Consider the following 17,821-nt stretch of genomic DNA (forward strand, 5'->3'; position numbering starts at 1 on the left):
TCTAAAGTCTCAAAAAGAAGTCACAGATTTAAGTGCAAATGTCCAAAAGCCACATTTCACACGGAACTGACCAAGTAGATTAAAAAGGAGGTGAAATTAAAGAGAGTTTCCAAAGATACCTCTATAATTTCTTGTTTTTCATCTGCTGCAAAAATATTGGGAACCTCTCCTGTGTTGAGGACACTGTCAATATCTTCCAAAAAACTTTCCTCCTTAATTTGTGCGTCTGTGATGAGAAATACAGTTTTCAAGCGTTGAACACCTGCACTCTTCAGAAGTTTCTGAAAATGCAAGACAGTAAAAATTGTACATTCCAAAACAAAATTGTACGTTCCAAAACAAAATTGTACATTCCTTCCTCAAAATTAAATCAAAATGTAGACAGGTTATTAATACTCACTTTGAGATCTTCTCTCCACTCATTTGTACCATAGGTCCTAGAAATCTCTGGTTGAAAAACATGCATCCTTGCCATGAAGGCTGCCAGGCGGGTCAGAGACTGCCGCCCGCTGCCCCCCATCCCAACCAGCAGAGCGTTGCCCCCGGACTGCTTCAGGATGCGGCTCAGGCGAGACAGGTGCTCCAGCATGTACCTGCAGGGGGAGCACACCGATCACCCACAGAGCAGAAACTCAGGGCTACCTATGCACCCAGAAATCTGGGAAACAAATCAAGGAGTAGCATCTCCAAAACAAGTTTCTGAATGCAGGGTGGGGTGGGGTAGAGAGGAAGAGGAAGAAGGAGAGTGGGCATGAACCACAAAATAAAGTAAAACTTATAATTCTATTATACAAATATCAGTGTGTAGCTAAATTACTGCAAATTGCTGGAAAGAACATGCAGAGGTAAGAACAGGAGTACTGTTAGGATAAATGTGTTAAAGGAAATGAAAAACAGTAATTCTCTACTTCAAAATAACAGCAGTATTACCAATTTTAACTTTCTTGAAGAATAGCAATTTCAGTATTCTTTTTAAGTCACCACTGGGGGAACATGGTTTTTATCAACAAACATCTCCCTTTCCTCCACTTGTGACACTGTTTTGTAAGTTATATGTGGAATTGACATTGGAACATCCTCAGGAAGCAGTATCTGCATATTACTGAGAGTTCTTGTCAAAACTCAGGCATGATTTATCTCAGAATATGAAGCAAGGCCTATAGGAGATCCCTTGTTTAAGCACAGGGCATGGGGTAATTAAAGCAAGCTGAGCAGCTATTAAAAGTAGTCTCAAAAAAACTTTCAAACATTTCAAAAAAGATAAATTCTTGTTTATTTTTACTGGTTAGAAAAACAAAATAAACAAATTCAGATGTTATCCATGAGACAACTCTAAGGCTGCAGTCCAACAGGCTCTCCTGGCTGCTGTTCAGTGAGGTCACTGCAATATTGCTTCTACACCCAGGAAGTGGCCTTTGATCAGAGGCTGCCAGCTGTTCAAACTGAGAGTCTAGCTGTACATACAGGCTCTCAGAAATCCAGCTTGGCAAAATGACTTAGACTAAAATAAGCTGCTACTAGAACTGTTTGAAGTAACCCTCATCACCTTCAGGAAGTATCGACGTGTCAAGTTACCGTGACAAATATGAAGAGGTGGTAATCTCTAGCAACAGGGAGGAGGAAGGAGTTTGACCTCCTCAACTCTCTCATTTGTAGCTCTGCATGATCACAAGGTAACAATAAGGGCCTGCAGAGTCTAAAATTTCACAGGATTAGCTGCAGCACCAGCTGGGTGCATGGCTGTGCTGCACAACAGAGCAGACAGACAGCTTGGATTGTGAACATCTCCCTCGTGGGATGATTGTCCTTGGGGAATGAAAGTCCAGTGACATCCATATTCACTGGTGACAGAGGCCTAGGAGAAGTACAGCACCTACCTGATTCAGTGCACATTGTTTCTGTAACAACTAAGGAAAATATTCAAAGCCCTTTAGGAGAAAAGCTTCTCATTATTTACTTTCAGGTAGAAAAAGGAGAAGCATAAAGAAAAAAATCAGTGTACTTCCATTCATAAAGGTGTAACACCACAAACACTATAAAGGATGCAAAAAGGGGAGGAGACATGCAGAAAACCACAGTCCACAAAATTGAATATACTGAATTATCAACTACAGCTTAAAGCTCTTGATAAAACACATCATAAACACCTGAAAACAACAAGGTTCATTCTTGTTTTCTGGGTTTGATTATATTCATCCAGACACTGCTCCACAACATCACTGAACTCCTCAATGCTTGGAATCTCAATATAAAGTTTTTCATCTCCTTCAAGTTCTGGATACATGTAGTCACCAAAACACAAACTTCTCATGTCTTCTTCTGTTACCTATGGCAAATATTCAGCAAATTATGAAGTCAAGTTTAATATTTAGCGAATATATTTCTTATTGTAATTTTAGAAAACAAAGGAGAATTTAGACAAATACCCCAGACACAAGAATAAGCACTCCAAAATATTTTGATTCACAGACAACACCCCCTCAAAATTATACTTCCTGCATTGAAGTATACACTTATTCTTAATTTTTTCTCGGAAAACAATTGGCTCAAATAGCCACTAACAGTTTCATAATCATGACCTTCAGATTACACCAAATTCTTACAGATGTATATTATGAAATGGACAGCTAAGACCACAAAGTTATTTCTTCTATACATGAAAACAACTACAAAGGACATAAAAAACAAACATCAAAAAAATGAAGACAAGGCATAAAATATAACATAACTACACAGCATTTTGGATATCAAAATTTAATAACAATCACAGGATGCGGATGTACATATTTCTTTTAAGGAAAAGTAGCACATTTTAAATGTAGTATTTTTTGAAAAGAATGTTCATGTACAACAGTTAAACCCTCCCAAACAATTTTCATTTCTACATTTTTTTCCTTATGAAGACATTTGGCCAAATTCAACTCAAATTTTCATGTGCATTTGAGTCAAAATTTCACCTATGATTAACTCCCATGTCCTAAATTTGCAATAAAAGCAATTGTTTTGCAACAGGTACAACATGATACTCACAGATGAGCTTCCTTCCTTCAGGTGAGCAAAAACTTTGTCGAATACTTCTTTGAAATGTTCTTTCACAATATCTTTCACCAGATTGAACAACCAGGCTCTGTCATCATCTTCCACCAGCCGGTCGTAGAAGACACGGAACACCTCGTGTACAAACAGCCGAATCATCACCTGCTTGTTCTGAACCGCACTTTTCTTAATGAGCAAACAGCCATGGATAACCCGGGAAAAGTCACGCAGGTTGAAGGTATAATGAGATTTGGCTGGTGTGGGCAAAAGATTTTTGATGGCTTTCTTATACACCTTCAGACAAGAACAATAGAGAGCAACAAAATCAAAAAAGTAACACTGACTGTACTATTATCATAATTCCTAAATGCCTTCTGAAACGCTATTTCTCAAAAAAACCCTTTCACACTACATAACTGTAGAGACAAAGGAACTTCAATGAGCAAATTGAAGGAAATCCCCAGTAAGGTGTTTGCCTCTTACCTCTAAGGTGGCAGTGACAATCTGATTTCCAATTGTGGAGAAGTCAGGAGGAAATTCATTAATCTTTAGGTAAAGAGCTACTACAGTAGAGAATATGCGGATCATGGTTTCGTCGCTGAAGGAGTTGATGCTGCAGATGTTGAAGTGCCGCAGGAAGCGAGGGGTGACAGGGTTCCTCCCACCCCCTGGGGGCCCCATAGCACCCAGCAGCTGGACATCAGCAAGGGTGATTTTAGAGGTGTCCTTAAAATCATACCTTCAAAATAAAATGCCATCTGACACTTAAATACAGATATAACACATTTGTTGTACCTTAGATGGATCTATATGACAGACCACCCCCTGGATGCATTAAAAAAGTATTTAAAATATATATATATAAACATAGTGGGCATTATGTAATATAATATATATTTCTATATATTTTATGTTTTTAAAAACAAACAACTCCTCCTCCCCAAAATACAAAAAACCAACTAGTCCTTTAACTGTGCACCAGTTAATCTCAACATATCATTTCCTGGCTGGAAAAAAAATTATTTGTTTAAACCACATTCTGTAAAACCTGATACAAAATTTTGAGTATTAAAACAGTAAAATACCAAGGTATATCTCTATTCAAGAGTAATAGATATTGGAGCAGTGCCTGGAATCACAAGAGCAGCTGTGTTTGAGAAGTGCCTGGAATCGTAGAATGATCCAGACTCAGGAAAACACCTGTTCCTATCTTCCAATATAAGCAAAGGCAAAAACCTCAAAAGCAGGGAAGACTTTCAACTTATTTTATTTCATGCCTATTATCATACCTGATTTCACTGTGAATTTTTAAAAAACATTTTGAGATCTTGTTAAAAAAAATTTACTGAATAATGAAAGAGAAACATGGATAATAGGGGAAACCAACATAAGAAATAAAATCAGAAATTTTATATAACTGCATATATATAGGTATGTACAGAAAACTGCAAACTCAATCTAAGGAGAGAGAAAGAAAAAGAACAAGAAACTACATTGGGAAAAAAAAGTTAAAATAATCAAGGTGTAAATGAATAATTTTATTTACATATACTAACTCTGCTGCTCAGCACTAGAACATTCTAAAATACTCAAAATTAATTTGATCATGAATTTCCTAAACTGAGAAGTCCTTAGAGAGTAAAATACAAGTTTCTTCAACTTTAAAGAATGTATTTTTATATAAATTAAATTTACATTAACATTTACAAACCACTTCAAAAAGTTTTGAAAATAAAATTCAAGAGAATAAAAAAGTAACAGCAAATACATCAACAAAAATTTTCAGTTGTATTTCAAATAATTACCAAAATCCATGGTCACAGAACTGTCTTAAAAGTTCAATAGGAGGCTGTGCCCCATATTTCTCCAAAGCTGGCATATTCATATCATCTACAAAGATAATGCACTTTTTTCCCATTGGAGGGCCAAAAACTCCTTTGCGCCTCTTGTCCAGCCTGGCCATAATAATGTTCTGCAATGCAAACAGGATCACTCAGAACACAGATTACATATTCATGTCCACAACCTCCTGAGACAACAATGATCTGTTCTACCAACCTGAGTCTGATTGGCACTGGTTCGAGCTGAAAAGTTAATGAAGAACGGTAAGAAGAGCTCCTTTTCCAAGTTGTTCATTAACTTGTCCTTGACGTACACGGATTTCCCAGTTCCTGTTGGTCCCACGAGAAGCAGTGGTCTTCACAAAAAAATAAAGCACAAAGACTGCAGAAACCTAACATTGTAAACTAAAAGCAACTAGAAGTCAAAGGTTTTACTAACTTGCCCTTCTTCTACCTCCAAAAACATTACTTGCCTAAAGAAGAAACTGAAGTGTTCTAAGACATTCATTAAACCCTCTCATAATTTTAGTTTGCTTCCATCATCAAGAAAATGGGAGGATAAATAAACATTTTTCATTCCCTCATTCTACTGGTGTTGGAGTATATGAACACACAGGGGAGCTAAATTTCTCCAGATTGGCCTTTCGTTAATTCAAACTTCATAAAGCTTTCAGCCTTGGAACCTGAAGCTAGTTTTTATTTTATTCTCTTATATGATCTGACCATGACTAATATAAATGATTTTCATAGGATTAATAATTTTTTAAAAATCCTAAAATATTTATTTAATTGCCAAAGTAGAAAGAGGGTGCAACAATTCTTGCGTTGTCCTAAGCTCATCATCAGACTGCAAATACTAAAGTTAGACTGCAATAAGGTTTCACAAATAGTAAAATCAGACTTTTGGGCAGATTTTTTTTTTTTAGTAAATGTCTGTTTTAAAAGGCCAAATAAACTGAGAGTTTGATAAAAACAATGAACTCAAAGGAAAGAATAAGAGATATTTCTACCTATGATCAAATTTCACTTCAGAAATTTGTAGTGAAGCAACTTACCTTCCATGGGTAATGAACAGGTCTAGCAGATAGGTATAGCGAACTGTATCCATAGTTGGGACTATAATATCTTGAATATTCACATTTTTATCACTGTAATTAATTTTTTCAATAAATTCATTCCAGTGAACCCAACCTACTTTGCCTTTGAGCTAGGAAGAAACACAGACGTAGAACAGATTGGTGTTACACATATGAAGGGTCTTCTCTACTACTTCACTTTTGAAAAATTAAAGTAATGGATTTTAACAAATGAATGAATATTTGATGCTTCGAAAGTTCACATATTTAGTTTGCTTTACCTCACTAACAAAGAATTAAAGTACATACCTAAACTTAGACTGCTTTGTTTTCTTAAAAAACTTGTTCAGTGAAAACAAATTTAAAAACCACATATACAGAAAACCACAACAAAAAAACAAAACAAAGCAGTCTAATAGGCACTATAAACAAAAATTGCAAGACAAACTACCTATGGGCCTAATATTCTGCTTTCCTTTTGAACACTCCACATTATTCCTTCTAAATAAAAGCAGATTTGAATCCGCCAACTGAGCTTGGGTTACAGAAAAAAATATGCAGCAGCAGTATTACAAATATAACTGAAATGTACATATTAGTATTTCATTAAAAAATTGGTCAGTACATTGGTATTCAAAAAAGAAATTAAAAATGTACTGCGGGATTTAATTCAACCAACACTCCACAACACCCAACAGGATTTGTACACTTAAAAACCCACCTGGCTGTATTTTCCTTCTGCTAGGACTGTAAGAATCTATTTAGTGCATGCAGAAGCCAATCCTACCTGATACACATAGTCATAGACCAAGCCTTTCTCTTCTAAGGGACATTCCCACTTTCCCAAATTCTCTGGAATAGGATTTGTTTCAGATTCCTCAGACAAAGTTTCCCTCAAGAAATTATCAAAAATCATCCTGCTGTCACCATCACAAATTCCACCAATGGACCAGATTATGGCAAAAGCAAAACAACCCTGCAAAGGCAAAAAGTTAGTAACTAAAAGTTAGTAACTGTCCCATAAGTTGACACATTACACGAACCTTGTACAGTCTGATTAACAAACATAATTCTAAAAAAATATTGTTAAACAGAGAAATGTTAGCAATTGCCCTTGAATACACCTGGCCTAAAGAGATTTAGAAATCTGACTGTAGACAGAGGACACAAATAATCTTACTCAAGGACAGAAAAAGAGAGAGAGAGAACAAGAAATAAAGGCTACTGACTACAGCAGTATGTAAGATGACAAAGCCTGAGAAGAGCTCTAATGACAAACCAAGATCTAGGAATTTTGTAATTTAATTTTAAATAACTACTTTCACATTCTCTTTTCTTCAGTTTTTCATAAGAATCATCACATAAGATCAGACAGAGGATCCAACTAATATAACTGTCAGAAAACCCTCTTACACAGAAATTTTTGCTCAAACAAACAAGACAATCAGTGTTGCGTGAATATTTATTTTCTTTAAGAGAAAGAAGACTCTTTGATTTAGCTAACTTCTTGGTTACTTAGAAAGCACATTTAATAAAAGCACTATCCTATTTAATTGGAAAAAGAGTAACATTTTTAATCCTATTTGTCACTTGTAAGACTTCCATGTCATCTGGGTACCTCCAGAGTATGGGGAGAGAGAGCAAGAAGGTAGTAGAATTGTTTCACATATCTCTTATTCACAAATTAAAGTTACTTGGATTAATAAAATTGTTTTGAAAACCAGCATATAGAAAAACAAATACACATTTCTCTCAATCTTAAAAAACCAACCATAATCCAGACACGGATGGTTTTGTTGGTGGGATCTTCTTCCACAGCTGGACCAATCAACATTTCAAAAATCCGTGTGAGAGCTACTACAACATTGATCTCACTTGTGGGAACCAGTTCCTAAGAGATTCAAAAGGTTGGATGTCATACTTTACATACTTTTAGTTAATTTATATTTTGGAGATAAAATACTAAAACAATTAGATCACTGGCTAATTTAAAACACACACTAGAAGGCAAAGTTTCCACTGACTTTTACTCAAAAGATCATTTGCCCTCCTCAGTCATTGAAATGCCAAGACCTTTAGCTCGTTAACCACGTTCATGGCTACCATGTGAACACTGCAATTAAACATCCCAAACCAAAACAAAACCCACAGAAGGAGCTACAGCAAAACATGAGCAAAATTCTGAGCATGTCACACTGAGCTTGCAAGGAACTACACATTTCCTCTAAAACTTAAAAAAGTACTTCCTTATGCAACATGAGATCTTTAAAGAAAAAAAATGTACAAAATTCTCTTGGGAAGACTTTTAATTCAGTGTTTTAAATACTTTAAAATACTTACTTTAATACTTTACTTTTTTAAATAAGAAGATGAAAACTATGATCAGGTTTCAAACCTTAGCTGACATTCTCATTTTAACTCTTAACTGGTCCCAAGAGCCACATATTCATTCTAACTGTGCTTGTCATGAGAGAACAGTCACCTCCTACCAAGGGTAACAGAATGGAAATGGCCACTAACTACTGCAGGAAAAAATGACAAAAAATACCTTGCACTGTTTCTGACGGACTCTTAATGCTGGTGGCACCAACCAATCAAAAAGTCCCTGCAGAAGACCTTGATGTTCCTCTGAATTCAGAGGTTCAGGCAGTTTATTCAGCCAAGAGGTAACAATTGGTCTCCAGCCCAGTTGAGAAGGTTCCAAATAAATCATGCCACAACGACTGACCGTAGCAGGCTAAGGAAAAACAGTAAACTCATTTTATTGTCATTGAATAGACTAAATTTTGTTTAATACTTTAATTAACTACAAAACTTACTGATGCCTGGGAAAGATCCATCGTTTCAAAAATTAGAGTCATCTGAGGGGACATTTGGATGACTTCCCCACTCATCAAACAAAGCTTGAAAGATAAAAAATAATATGTAAAATCATTTTAAAAAATTGGTATTATATTACACTTCCTATCACAGGGGAGTCCTATATGAAAATTGGCAAAACCAAGTAAAATCAAAGGTAAGGTCATCTATATAAAATGTTTAACTACTTGAATCAATAGATTCTTATCAAGTTTTTGCTCAATTCTTCACTTAAACCATAGTACTCCAGAGTAACCTACCTGTAGGTTCATTACAATCAATCTTGCATATGACAAGAAGAAAGGACAAAAATACCTGCAGTTATTATTGCTAATACTGAAGCATTGCAGCTGGAGACACACTACCCTTGTGTACTAAAGTAGGAGTCCAGCTTGAGTAGCTTCACACATTATCATACAGAACTTAAAAGTTCAAATGTGTCTAATTTTTCTATTTGCTTGAGATTGTCTTGAAATATAGGTGTCTAAGCTTGTGCAGTCTTAGAAATAATGGGGTTTAGAATATAGAATTAATTGTAATTTTCTGGCATTTAAATTTCAATTATTTATGTTAGAAAATCACACTATTGCATTAAGGAAATATTACATAATTCATGTCTTTCAGCTATGAGTTGATATTATGATTATGATTCCAATACAAACAAACAAAACAAACAAAAAAAAAATCCAACCAAAAACCACAAAATAGAAAAGCTCATAACTTGTCACCAACACCATCTTGCACTTTCTCTTCTCAGAAGTCAGGCACTGCAGTTTGTATTTGGGGTTTTATACACAGAAGAGTATTTTCAGAATATCCCATAATTTTCTTCAGGCATTTTTCACTGACTGCTACCTTTTTGTTGTCATCCAGGACCGTGTTCATGCTCTCTATCCACAGGGTATCGATGGGGCCATCGAAGATCACCCATTTGCGCTCGGGGGTCTCGGCCAGCGCGAATTCCCTGAAGGTCGTAGCGACAACCCCGTCTGTCCACTGCCCATGGGGAGCGAGACAAAGGCACAGAGCTCACCTGACTGCCAGCCACAGAAACCCTTCCCTTGGCTTTCCATTATCCCTCACTTTTAACTGGTCTCCTCTTGTGCTGCAGAGAGCAGTATCTAACTTTGGAGTTTCACCAAGGGTCTTAAAATAACAGCAAATTCAAAAAAATTAAATTTCCACTTGAAAAAATACCATAAGAAAAAGGACTAGCAATTCAATTTACTGAACCTTAGAAATGCTTTGGCCCTGTCTTGCACCTGTTTCTCCCCAGAATCACCCTAATTCTCTCCAGAGTCACTATTTCACATTTACTGCTTCATATTGTTCCTCCTCCAAACCTAAGTTTCACACTTGGGAACCCATGAGTTCATAGATTTTTCTAGAGAGTTTTTGCATTACTTTGATTATACTGGTTAAGAATAGACAGAAAAATGAATACAATTATGTTTGATATGATTTCCTAGCATGGATGCAATTATAAGAGGAAAATGACCTTCAAAATGGGATCACTTTTTTTATTTTTGCATGTTTAAACCTATGTAACTGCATACACACAGGGTACTGCATTTTTTACCTCCTAATTAATAACAGGGCACAAAAGTATGAGTTAAAATAAAATTTACAATTATGTTCTTATCTGTGTTTAAAATAATAAAATTACGAATTCAAGAGTTTACTATCCATAATAATGGAAACATAATATACAGGAAACATTACTTTTTAAATATGCATTACCTCATGGGATATCAGATCAAACTGCCCAAAAAGCTGGCCCATAGTGATTGATTTTGGATTTACAGTTCTATAAATGACTTTTTCTTCTTCACCATAACCACGCTCTTTCATAAGAGACAGAGTATCTGCCAACACATGTAGAACTTTGGTCTTCCCAGAAAATGGCTCCCCCACTAGCATGAAGCTGTTAAATGGGAAAAAAAATCCTACTGTTAATAAATCTGTCCTGCAATTTAGACTTTCACAGATCACATGAAGACCAACAGTATCAAACATAGCTTAAAGCTAATTTTCACCTAATTTTCAAAAAGTGAAGCAAGTAAATTTTCTTTGAACATTAAAAACATCTTTTCCACAAACTCACTTTATTTGCACATGCAAACATGATTGCACAATCTTACACAGAAGATTAATTAATGAGCTGAATATTAACCATCATATAGCTCATATCATATTCATATATTTCCTCCAGTTGCTATTCTGTAATAAAAGTTAGGAATAAAATGGCACAGATCTGACAACTAATATTTTAATAGAAATAATGTTTACAGTCCTAGGTTTTCACCATACTGGCATCAGCACCTAAAATTATTGCACATGTGCAAGTGTTTCTGATATCAGGACGAGTACATTCCTCAGACATACATCCACAAGAGTTTTGGTACATGCAAAAGCAGTATCAGTAATCAGCTGTTCCAAAGCTGATTGGAACAGAGGAATAATATGCCACCCTCAAAACCTTTTATAACTTCATATAAATGACTGCTACAGTGTAAGTCAGAATTACAAAAGATAGTGCAGTGATGAGAACCTTACCCATGTCTAACAATCATCATTTCATACGTCTGTATCATTTTCTGCATAAAAGTTTGCACAGGTTGGACATTATGTTGAGTGCAACATTCATTGGCACATTCCAGAAAATCCTAAAATCCAAACAAATCATCATCTTATTCCTGCTACAATTAAATTATTGTCCTGCACGACAATAGAAGAGTTTATGCTCATCAGAAAGGGCTTCAAATTAATTAATAACTAAAATTGCACTAGTCAGAATATAGCAAACTTCCTGGAGGAAAAAACTCCCAATTCTGTACTTCATGCGCTAGAACAGAATTTAACTACAATTTTTTTCTTAAGAAGGTTCAGGAAACCCTCAGGAACCCTCAGGAAACCAGCAGTATGCTTCAGAATCAAACACTTTTTTCAAGATTGTAGTATTTACTGAAAATTAAAAGTTAATCAAATTTGGTTTTTCCACCATACTCATCCTTTCCAACCATTCTCCACCAAAGATTGCTTCAAGCGTTGCTAAAAATAAAGTACAAGTACAAACCTTTATCTCACTTCATTATTTCCAATAATTAGGAAAGAAAACAGGAGGCCTAAAACTTGGTAAATACGCAAATCAGTTCCCAATCTGTAATGCACAACTCTTCTGAATGTAAGGGAACTCAGATGTGGATTAGATTCAGCACAGACAAAATAATTCCCTTTGCTACAAAGTTTCATTACAAACATTCAGCAATTTTGCTCATCTTGAAATAGCTCACTGCATCAATGGCACCTGATTACACAGCAAATCACCACAGAACAATCAACAATGGCCATTACCAAGGAAAAATTAGAAGAGTACTTACATTGTAGTCTGCCTCAGGAAGCTCGATTCCAGGAAATAAATCACTGGTTATACCCATGAACAGAGGTATATCATGTGACAAAAATTTGGGCTCATTCACATCTTTAATTGATCTAAGAAGCTGCAAAAAACAAATATGCATTTTGCTGTTCTTATTAAGAGACAGAGCATAAGGTGTTCAGCAATTAAAATAACCTAGTATGTTGCAAAGATTAATTCATTCAACGGGGCCTTTGATAAGAAGCCCAACCATGCAATCACCAGAACAGCCCAGGAAAATGCAGCATGTATTTTATTATCTTAATTTCACAAACTATAAAACATGGATCAGTGATGAGACAAGATATGCTGGAACTGCCTTCAGACCTTAGAACTGCATATACCTATGAAACTCCTTAAACAAATATTCCCTTGGGAACTCACCAATATATCTTCATCTTCTGTGGGAAATTTTAACTTCAGATTCCCCGCAGCCACCAGCACAGCTTTGACTGCCCGCATGCCGTAGTCGTAGTGATACTGAGAGGAAAGCTGTTCTGAACAAAGCCTGTAGGTCATGACTATCTTCACTGACAGGGACTTAGCATTCAAAAATCCATAGGAATAGAGGGAAATTTCTGCTATCAGAGCATAGTTTGGAACCATCATGGCTACCGTTCGGAAAAGAACCTGGAATGCATACCCAAAGAAATATCTTCAAATAATTAATTTAGGAATGGAAAGCAATGCAGAACTTTTACAGCATTCATCCCCCCACAAAACAGTATTATCAATATTTGCAGCTTAAGACTCCCTAGAATTTAACCTGAGCTACCACCAATATCCATCTTAATGTACAATGCAGTACATTAAGAAAACCTGTGCCCCCCAGCTGTTTTCCCTGAGCACTGTCTCAAGAATGCAAGAATGCAATTTGCCCCTTGCACAGATACATCCAGCAGAAAGGAAGAGAAATGCTGTCCACGGCAGGTGAGAGAATGCACTTTCTTTCTTTCAGCAATCTGCAGGTGGTGTGCTCCTGATGCTGCACTATCTCTGCTTTCAGTTAGCAAAGCCTTTTCATGGAAACAGCTCACCTGGATAAAGTCATCACAAAGGTCACAGATGCATCCATCTTATTATTTTACCTTGAGATTATCTGGAAGTTCAGAACGTCCTGCATAACCTGGATTCATAGTAATTGCTATAAAACAGTTGGGGTTAAGCTTCAGCTCAGTTCCTTCAAAATTAAATATTTCTAGCTTCATCTGTATGGCTCTTTGGATGCAAAGGATCTGCTGTGCCACTACAGACAGCACTTCCAGTTCAATGCGATTGAATTCATCAAAACATGCCCAGGCACCTGATGAAGCCAAACCCTTGAAAAACTGCAAATGAAGAAAGAAACCAATAATATTGCCAACAGAAAAGTTTCAAAAGAAAGTAAAAATATAATGTTGGAAGTTTAATTAAATTAAAAGATTGCAATTACAATAATAATGCTTAAACCTGTTAGGTCATAGATCAGTGATTTACTGAAGAACAAAGTTTTTTACTCTAAAGCAAGCTAAATCAGAAGATCCCAATCCCATGAACTCTTGTTAGTTTCATGTTTTAATTAGCAACTTAATAGGCTTTCATAAATTACAGAAAACGAAACGTAGAGAATAGCATATAGCATCCAAGGGCAGCAGACTACAGGTGCCGCATTTATTTGTGTCTGCAAAACAGGGACCCTGAAATTTTAATGCTAAAAATAAAACACAACATATATTTATTTTCTGTTTACCTTTCCCATTGCCAGGTAATCAAGGCCATCAGAGCAGTTAAAGACAACACACTGAACAGCGAGAGCTTTAGCCAAATCTTTGGTGGTCTCCGTTTTACCTGTTCCTGCTGGACCCTCTGGGGCACCACCAAGGTTTAAATAAAAGGCTCCAATCTAAAGCACAGAAATAGTTTATGGAAATTATTTGTATGAAATTCTTCTGAATGAAAATAGAAAAATTAAATTGCACTTGATAGATTCATATGCTTATTTTATCTAACATAAAAGGTATGGTTTTCCTAATTAAAAAGAATCTGAAATGTACTTACAGCTGGGAAAAATAGGCAAGAGAATTTAATTTTGATGCTAACAGAGGGTTTAGCTTTATTATCATCATGACCATGATTGATTACTCAATCTTTATTATACCAAATCTTTCAGTTTTTGTTTAGATACACCTTTCAAATTAAATTTGTTGCAGTTGCTTGTTGCTATTCTTTTCTCTCCACCTGTCCTTTAATATCTTTTTTTTCTCTTTTCTTTTTCTTTCCCACACCATCCCCCTTTGATGTATGTCCCTCCCACTGACTATTCCATATTCTTTCCTATACTCCATTGAAGTAGGAGGAAATCTGACAGAAAACAAAAAAGTTGCAGACTTTAAGCAACTTTAGCAGACTTTAACAGTCCAATCCACAGTTACAGGGCCACATCTGCATTGACTGACAAGTTCTGGGAATACTTTACTAAGATCTTGGTGGGCAAAGGACAAGGCTTCTATTTGCCAGAATGCCACGCTTCCACCTGCTGTGCCCTGATTCAAGGCTTGTGAGCCTAAAACCAAAACAGACTACCAGCTGCATCACCCTCTCACACCAACATAACCTGATGTTTTGACAGATACCAAGCATCAGCTACAGTCACACCACGTGTGCCTAGCAAAACCTGAAATCATACTCCAGCAAAGAGACTGCAGTAACTGATAATGAGAAAAACTGTATCTGAGATGACTTTGGTAACTTTCAGTCGTCAGGTTAGCTGAGGATAAAAGAGTATAATAATAAACACCTCTGCCAAGAGCAGGGGTACTAAAAAGTGGCCAAACTTGTACTAGTCTTAGGAACAGCGTGCTCACAAGTGAATCCTTCGCCATTTAATTTAGCAGCCCCAGAACATCAGAAAAGCACTTTGCGTTCTCATAATCTTTACAGTAATCAAATATTGTCTTTTTTCCCTGTGTGTTTTAAAAAAGCAAAACCATGACAGAAGAACACACTAATGCTTCAGTCAGGTCGGTGCCCTGTCCAGATTTGTGGTTATGAGTGATTTTCACGTTTAGCATTCTGTAGAAATGACAAACCTCATTCTAGCAGAAATAGCAGAGTGTGACAAGAACCCCAAGCCCTAGAAGGATGGCTGCACTGCCGGTGTGAGCAGTACAGGGCACAGTGAGCACAGCTTGCAGTGTCCCAGGAGGCAGCCCGTACCAGGGTGCGGTAGCACCTGTCTGTCAGAGGGGTGATCACCAGGCGGGGGGAGTTGCCCAGGTACTCGTAGGCGTATTTCACATTGCAGTTAATGATGCACACGCGGACGTTCTCGTTCTGCCAATAATAGCGCAGCTGGGCAAGCCACTGAAAGTCTGTTTCATTCTGCACACCTGACAAACAGAGTTGACAGCAATCATAAAAGATGTTGTAGATAGCTGGATTTTCTATTGTGGTTAAATTTAAAACAGCTTTGAAATTATTAATGTTGATGTTTGTAGCCAAATACTCACAAACCCATCTTAGTGCTGTACTATAGGCAGTAAAATCTGATTGGTTAATGATTTTTCATTAACTATGTGTTAAGAAAAACGTCTTCAAATATAATTACCACTTCCAATCATTTCCTTGATGACATCTCTAGCATGAACGTCAAGAGTAACCAAGGCACCCAGTGTAATCCTTGTTTGCTTTGACAGTTTTCCTCTCACCAGCTCTACAATATCATTAAGTTGAAGCTGAAGTGCATCATAATAATCCTTTAAGCCCTAGGAGACAAAAGGTAAATTTGAGACTAGTTATGTCACAGTTTCAAGCGTTCCAGACTTCTACATGTTGACTAGATATCTTAACAGAGGTTGCTTATTAAGCTACTATTTTATATTGTTATGGTTTTTCATCACATTCTCTCATACCCACAGTTTTGCATTTATGTTACAATGCTGCATTTTAAACTATGATTGCTCCAAATAAAAATATTTAAGTACTTGAATGAAAGGTATAAATCACTGTACATAAATTCATTTATGTCAAACAGAAATACTCAAAATTTTAAAATTTTATTTTAATCGTAAAAAACTGTTTGATTAAGCAAAATACACCAGCTGAAATGAAAGACTAAGAAAGATTTTTTTCAAATTATGCATTACACAGTACCTGGGACCCATGGAGAAGAACTTCATGTACCTCACTTGTCCAGTACATTTGAGACACACACAACACTACTTGGCCAGGCCACTCCAGAACCCAGCGCTTTCTCTCAGTCTCTAGATAAGCCTGAAAGAGTTACATACATCACACAAACACAGTGTCTGGGAATAAATACAGCAATGTAACACAGGAGTTTATAATGTAATCCTGTTAATATTCCTTGCTGAAGAATACTATTTTCCTATTTGCAATGTACAAATGGAGCTCTTTTCCCCTTAGGTTCACAATTTTTTACCCAATAATTTTAAATATTCTTAGAATTATCTTTCCATATTACAGAAATATTCACAACTTGTTAACTTCATACAAAGAAATATTTTCTGCCTAATGATTTCCTTTTAGGAGGAAGCAAGCATATTATAAGTGTTCTATTTCTAATTCATAAGAAACCTGAACTATTACATTGGATGATATATCCTGTAAAAGAGTACTGCTGTGTAACTTTTAGAAAAATTTTTATCCAGTACTATAGAAGAACTACTTGCATCTTATTCAAACTAAACTCTAATATATATCACTGGCCTATTAAATACATGTCATGTTAACTTGGTCCTGGCCACATGACTTCATCAGCTCCTGTGTTGAGGAAGAATTTTAAAAGCCAAGAGACAGACACAAAACAAAGATAGGTGCTACAGTTCTTAAATTATCATAAATCCCATACCATTCTTGATCTGGCAATTACATCACGTACAGTCCTCAGCATAACATCTTCTACTTGAATTAACCACTTCTCCACTGCACCTCGAGCTTCAGAAGTGGAAATGTTTGAAACCAATGTCACACGCTCCCCTTCAGAGCTACACATTCCTTTAATGTCCAAATTGCGAAGGAAGTCCAGCTTAGCAATGCCTTCAAAACACTTCTTCAAGTGAGGCTGGACTCTAAGAGGATCCTTAGTCTCTGATAGGATCTCCAGCATTTCATCATTAGACAAGAAAAAGAAGCTAAAAAATTAGAAAAAATATACAGCTACATTATCAAGCTATTTTAAAGACTGAGCTTATTCCCAACAAAAAAGCCCCATTCAGAATCTGTGGGTTTTAAATAACCAAAGCTCATCATACCGGGGAAAGAAGAGACGTTTCTTTTCAAGGTAAGCATTAAGCCCTTTCATGATTTGGTCAAGAAGTTCATTACATTTCTGAAGCTTCTCTGTTAATCCTTCAAAGGAAGTAGCAGCAAGAACCTGTAACAGCAGGTTACATGTGCAAACTGTCATCTATAAATGAAGTATTTCAAATAGTAAAAATTACTCAAATAAGGAAAAACATAACTTTTTTTCTTGAAAGCCTAGGGAACTGAAATCATAGTACACTGTATATATTCCAAAAACTAAGCATCACCTCCTATCCCCACCCAGAAAAAACAAAGGCAAGAGAAGCTACTGCTTCCTGTCAGTAATG

General features: G+C 36.2%; 1 protein-coding gene across 1 annotated transcript in view; it reads right to left on the reverse strand.

Annotated features, from left to right (window-relative positions):
• Positions 1-17,821, reverse strand: part of DNAH12 (dynein axonemal heavy chain 12) — a 58,201-nt gene that overhangs the window by 24,046 nt on the left and 16,334 nt on the right. The window contains exons 20-43 of the mRNA XM_058812705.1: positions 17,483-17,604; positions 17,080-17,362; positions 16,362-16,481; positions 15,817-15,973; positions 15,426-15,598; positions 13,960-14,112; positions 13,319-13,558; positions 12,615-12,860; positions 12,193-12,312; positions 11,369-11,478; positions 10,553-10,736; positions 9,668-9,808; positions 8,773-8,856; positions 8,502-8,690; positions 7,725-7,844; positions 6,741-6,929; positions 5,933-6,084; positions 5,095-5,233; positions 4,842-5,008; positions 3,520-3,775; positions 3,031-3,330; positions 2,148-2,326; positions 401-593; positions 120-281 (exon numbers count right to left, since the gene is read on the reverse strand). Of these exons, the coding sequence (XP_058668688.1) occupies positions 120-281; positions 401-593; positions 2,148-2,326; positions 3,031-3,330; positions 3,520-3,775; positions 4,842-5,008; positions 5,095-5,233; positions 5,933-6,084; positions 6,741-6,929; positions 7,725-7,844; positions 8,502-8,690; positions 8,773-8,856; positions 9,668-9,808; positions 10,553-10,736; positions 11,369-11,478; positions 12,193-12,312; positions 12,615-12,860; positions 13,319-13,558; positions 13,960-14,112; positions 15,426-15,598; positions 15,817-15,973; positions 16,362-16,481; positions 17,080-17,362; positions 17,483-17,604 (4,179 nt within the window). The remainder of the gene's footprint in view (positions 1-119; positions 282-400; positions 594-2,147; positions 2,327-3,030; positions 3,331-3,519; positions 3,776-4,841; positions 5,009-5,094; positions 5,234-5,932; positions 6,085-6,740; positions 6,930-7,724; positions 7,845-8,501; positions 8,691-8,772; positions 8,857-9,667; positions 9,809-10,552; positions 10,737-11,368; positions 11,479-12,192; positions 12,313-12,614; positions 12,861-13,318; positions 13,559-13,959; positions 14,113-15,425; positions 15,599-15,816; positions 15,974-16,361; positions 16,482-17,079; positions 17,363-17,482; positions 17,605-17,821) is intronic.

The sequence above is a fragment of the Ammospiza caudacuta genome, chromosome 12 (assembly GCF_027887145.1).
Source record: "Ammospiza caudacuta isolate bAmmCau1 chromosome 12, bAmmCau1.pri, whole genome shotgun sequence".
In the NCBI taxonomy this organism is placed as follows: Eukaryota; Metazoa; Chordata; class Aves; order Passeriformes; family Passerellidae; genus Ammospiza; species Ammospiza caudacuta.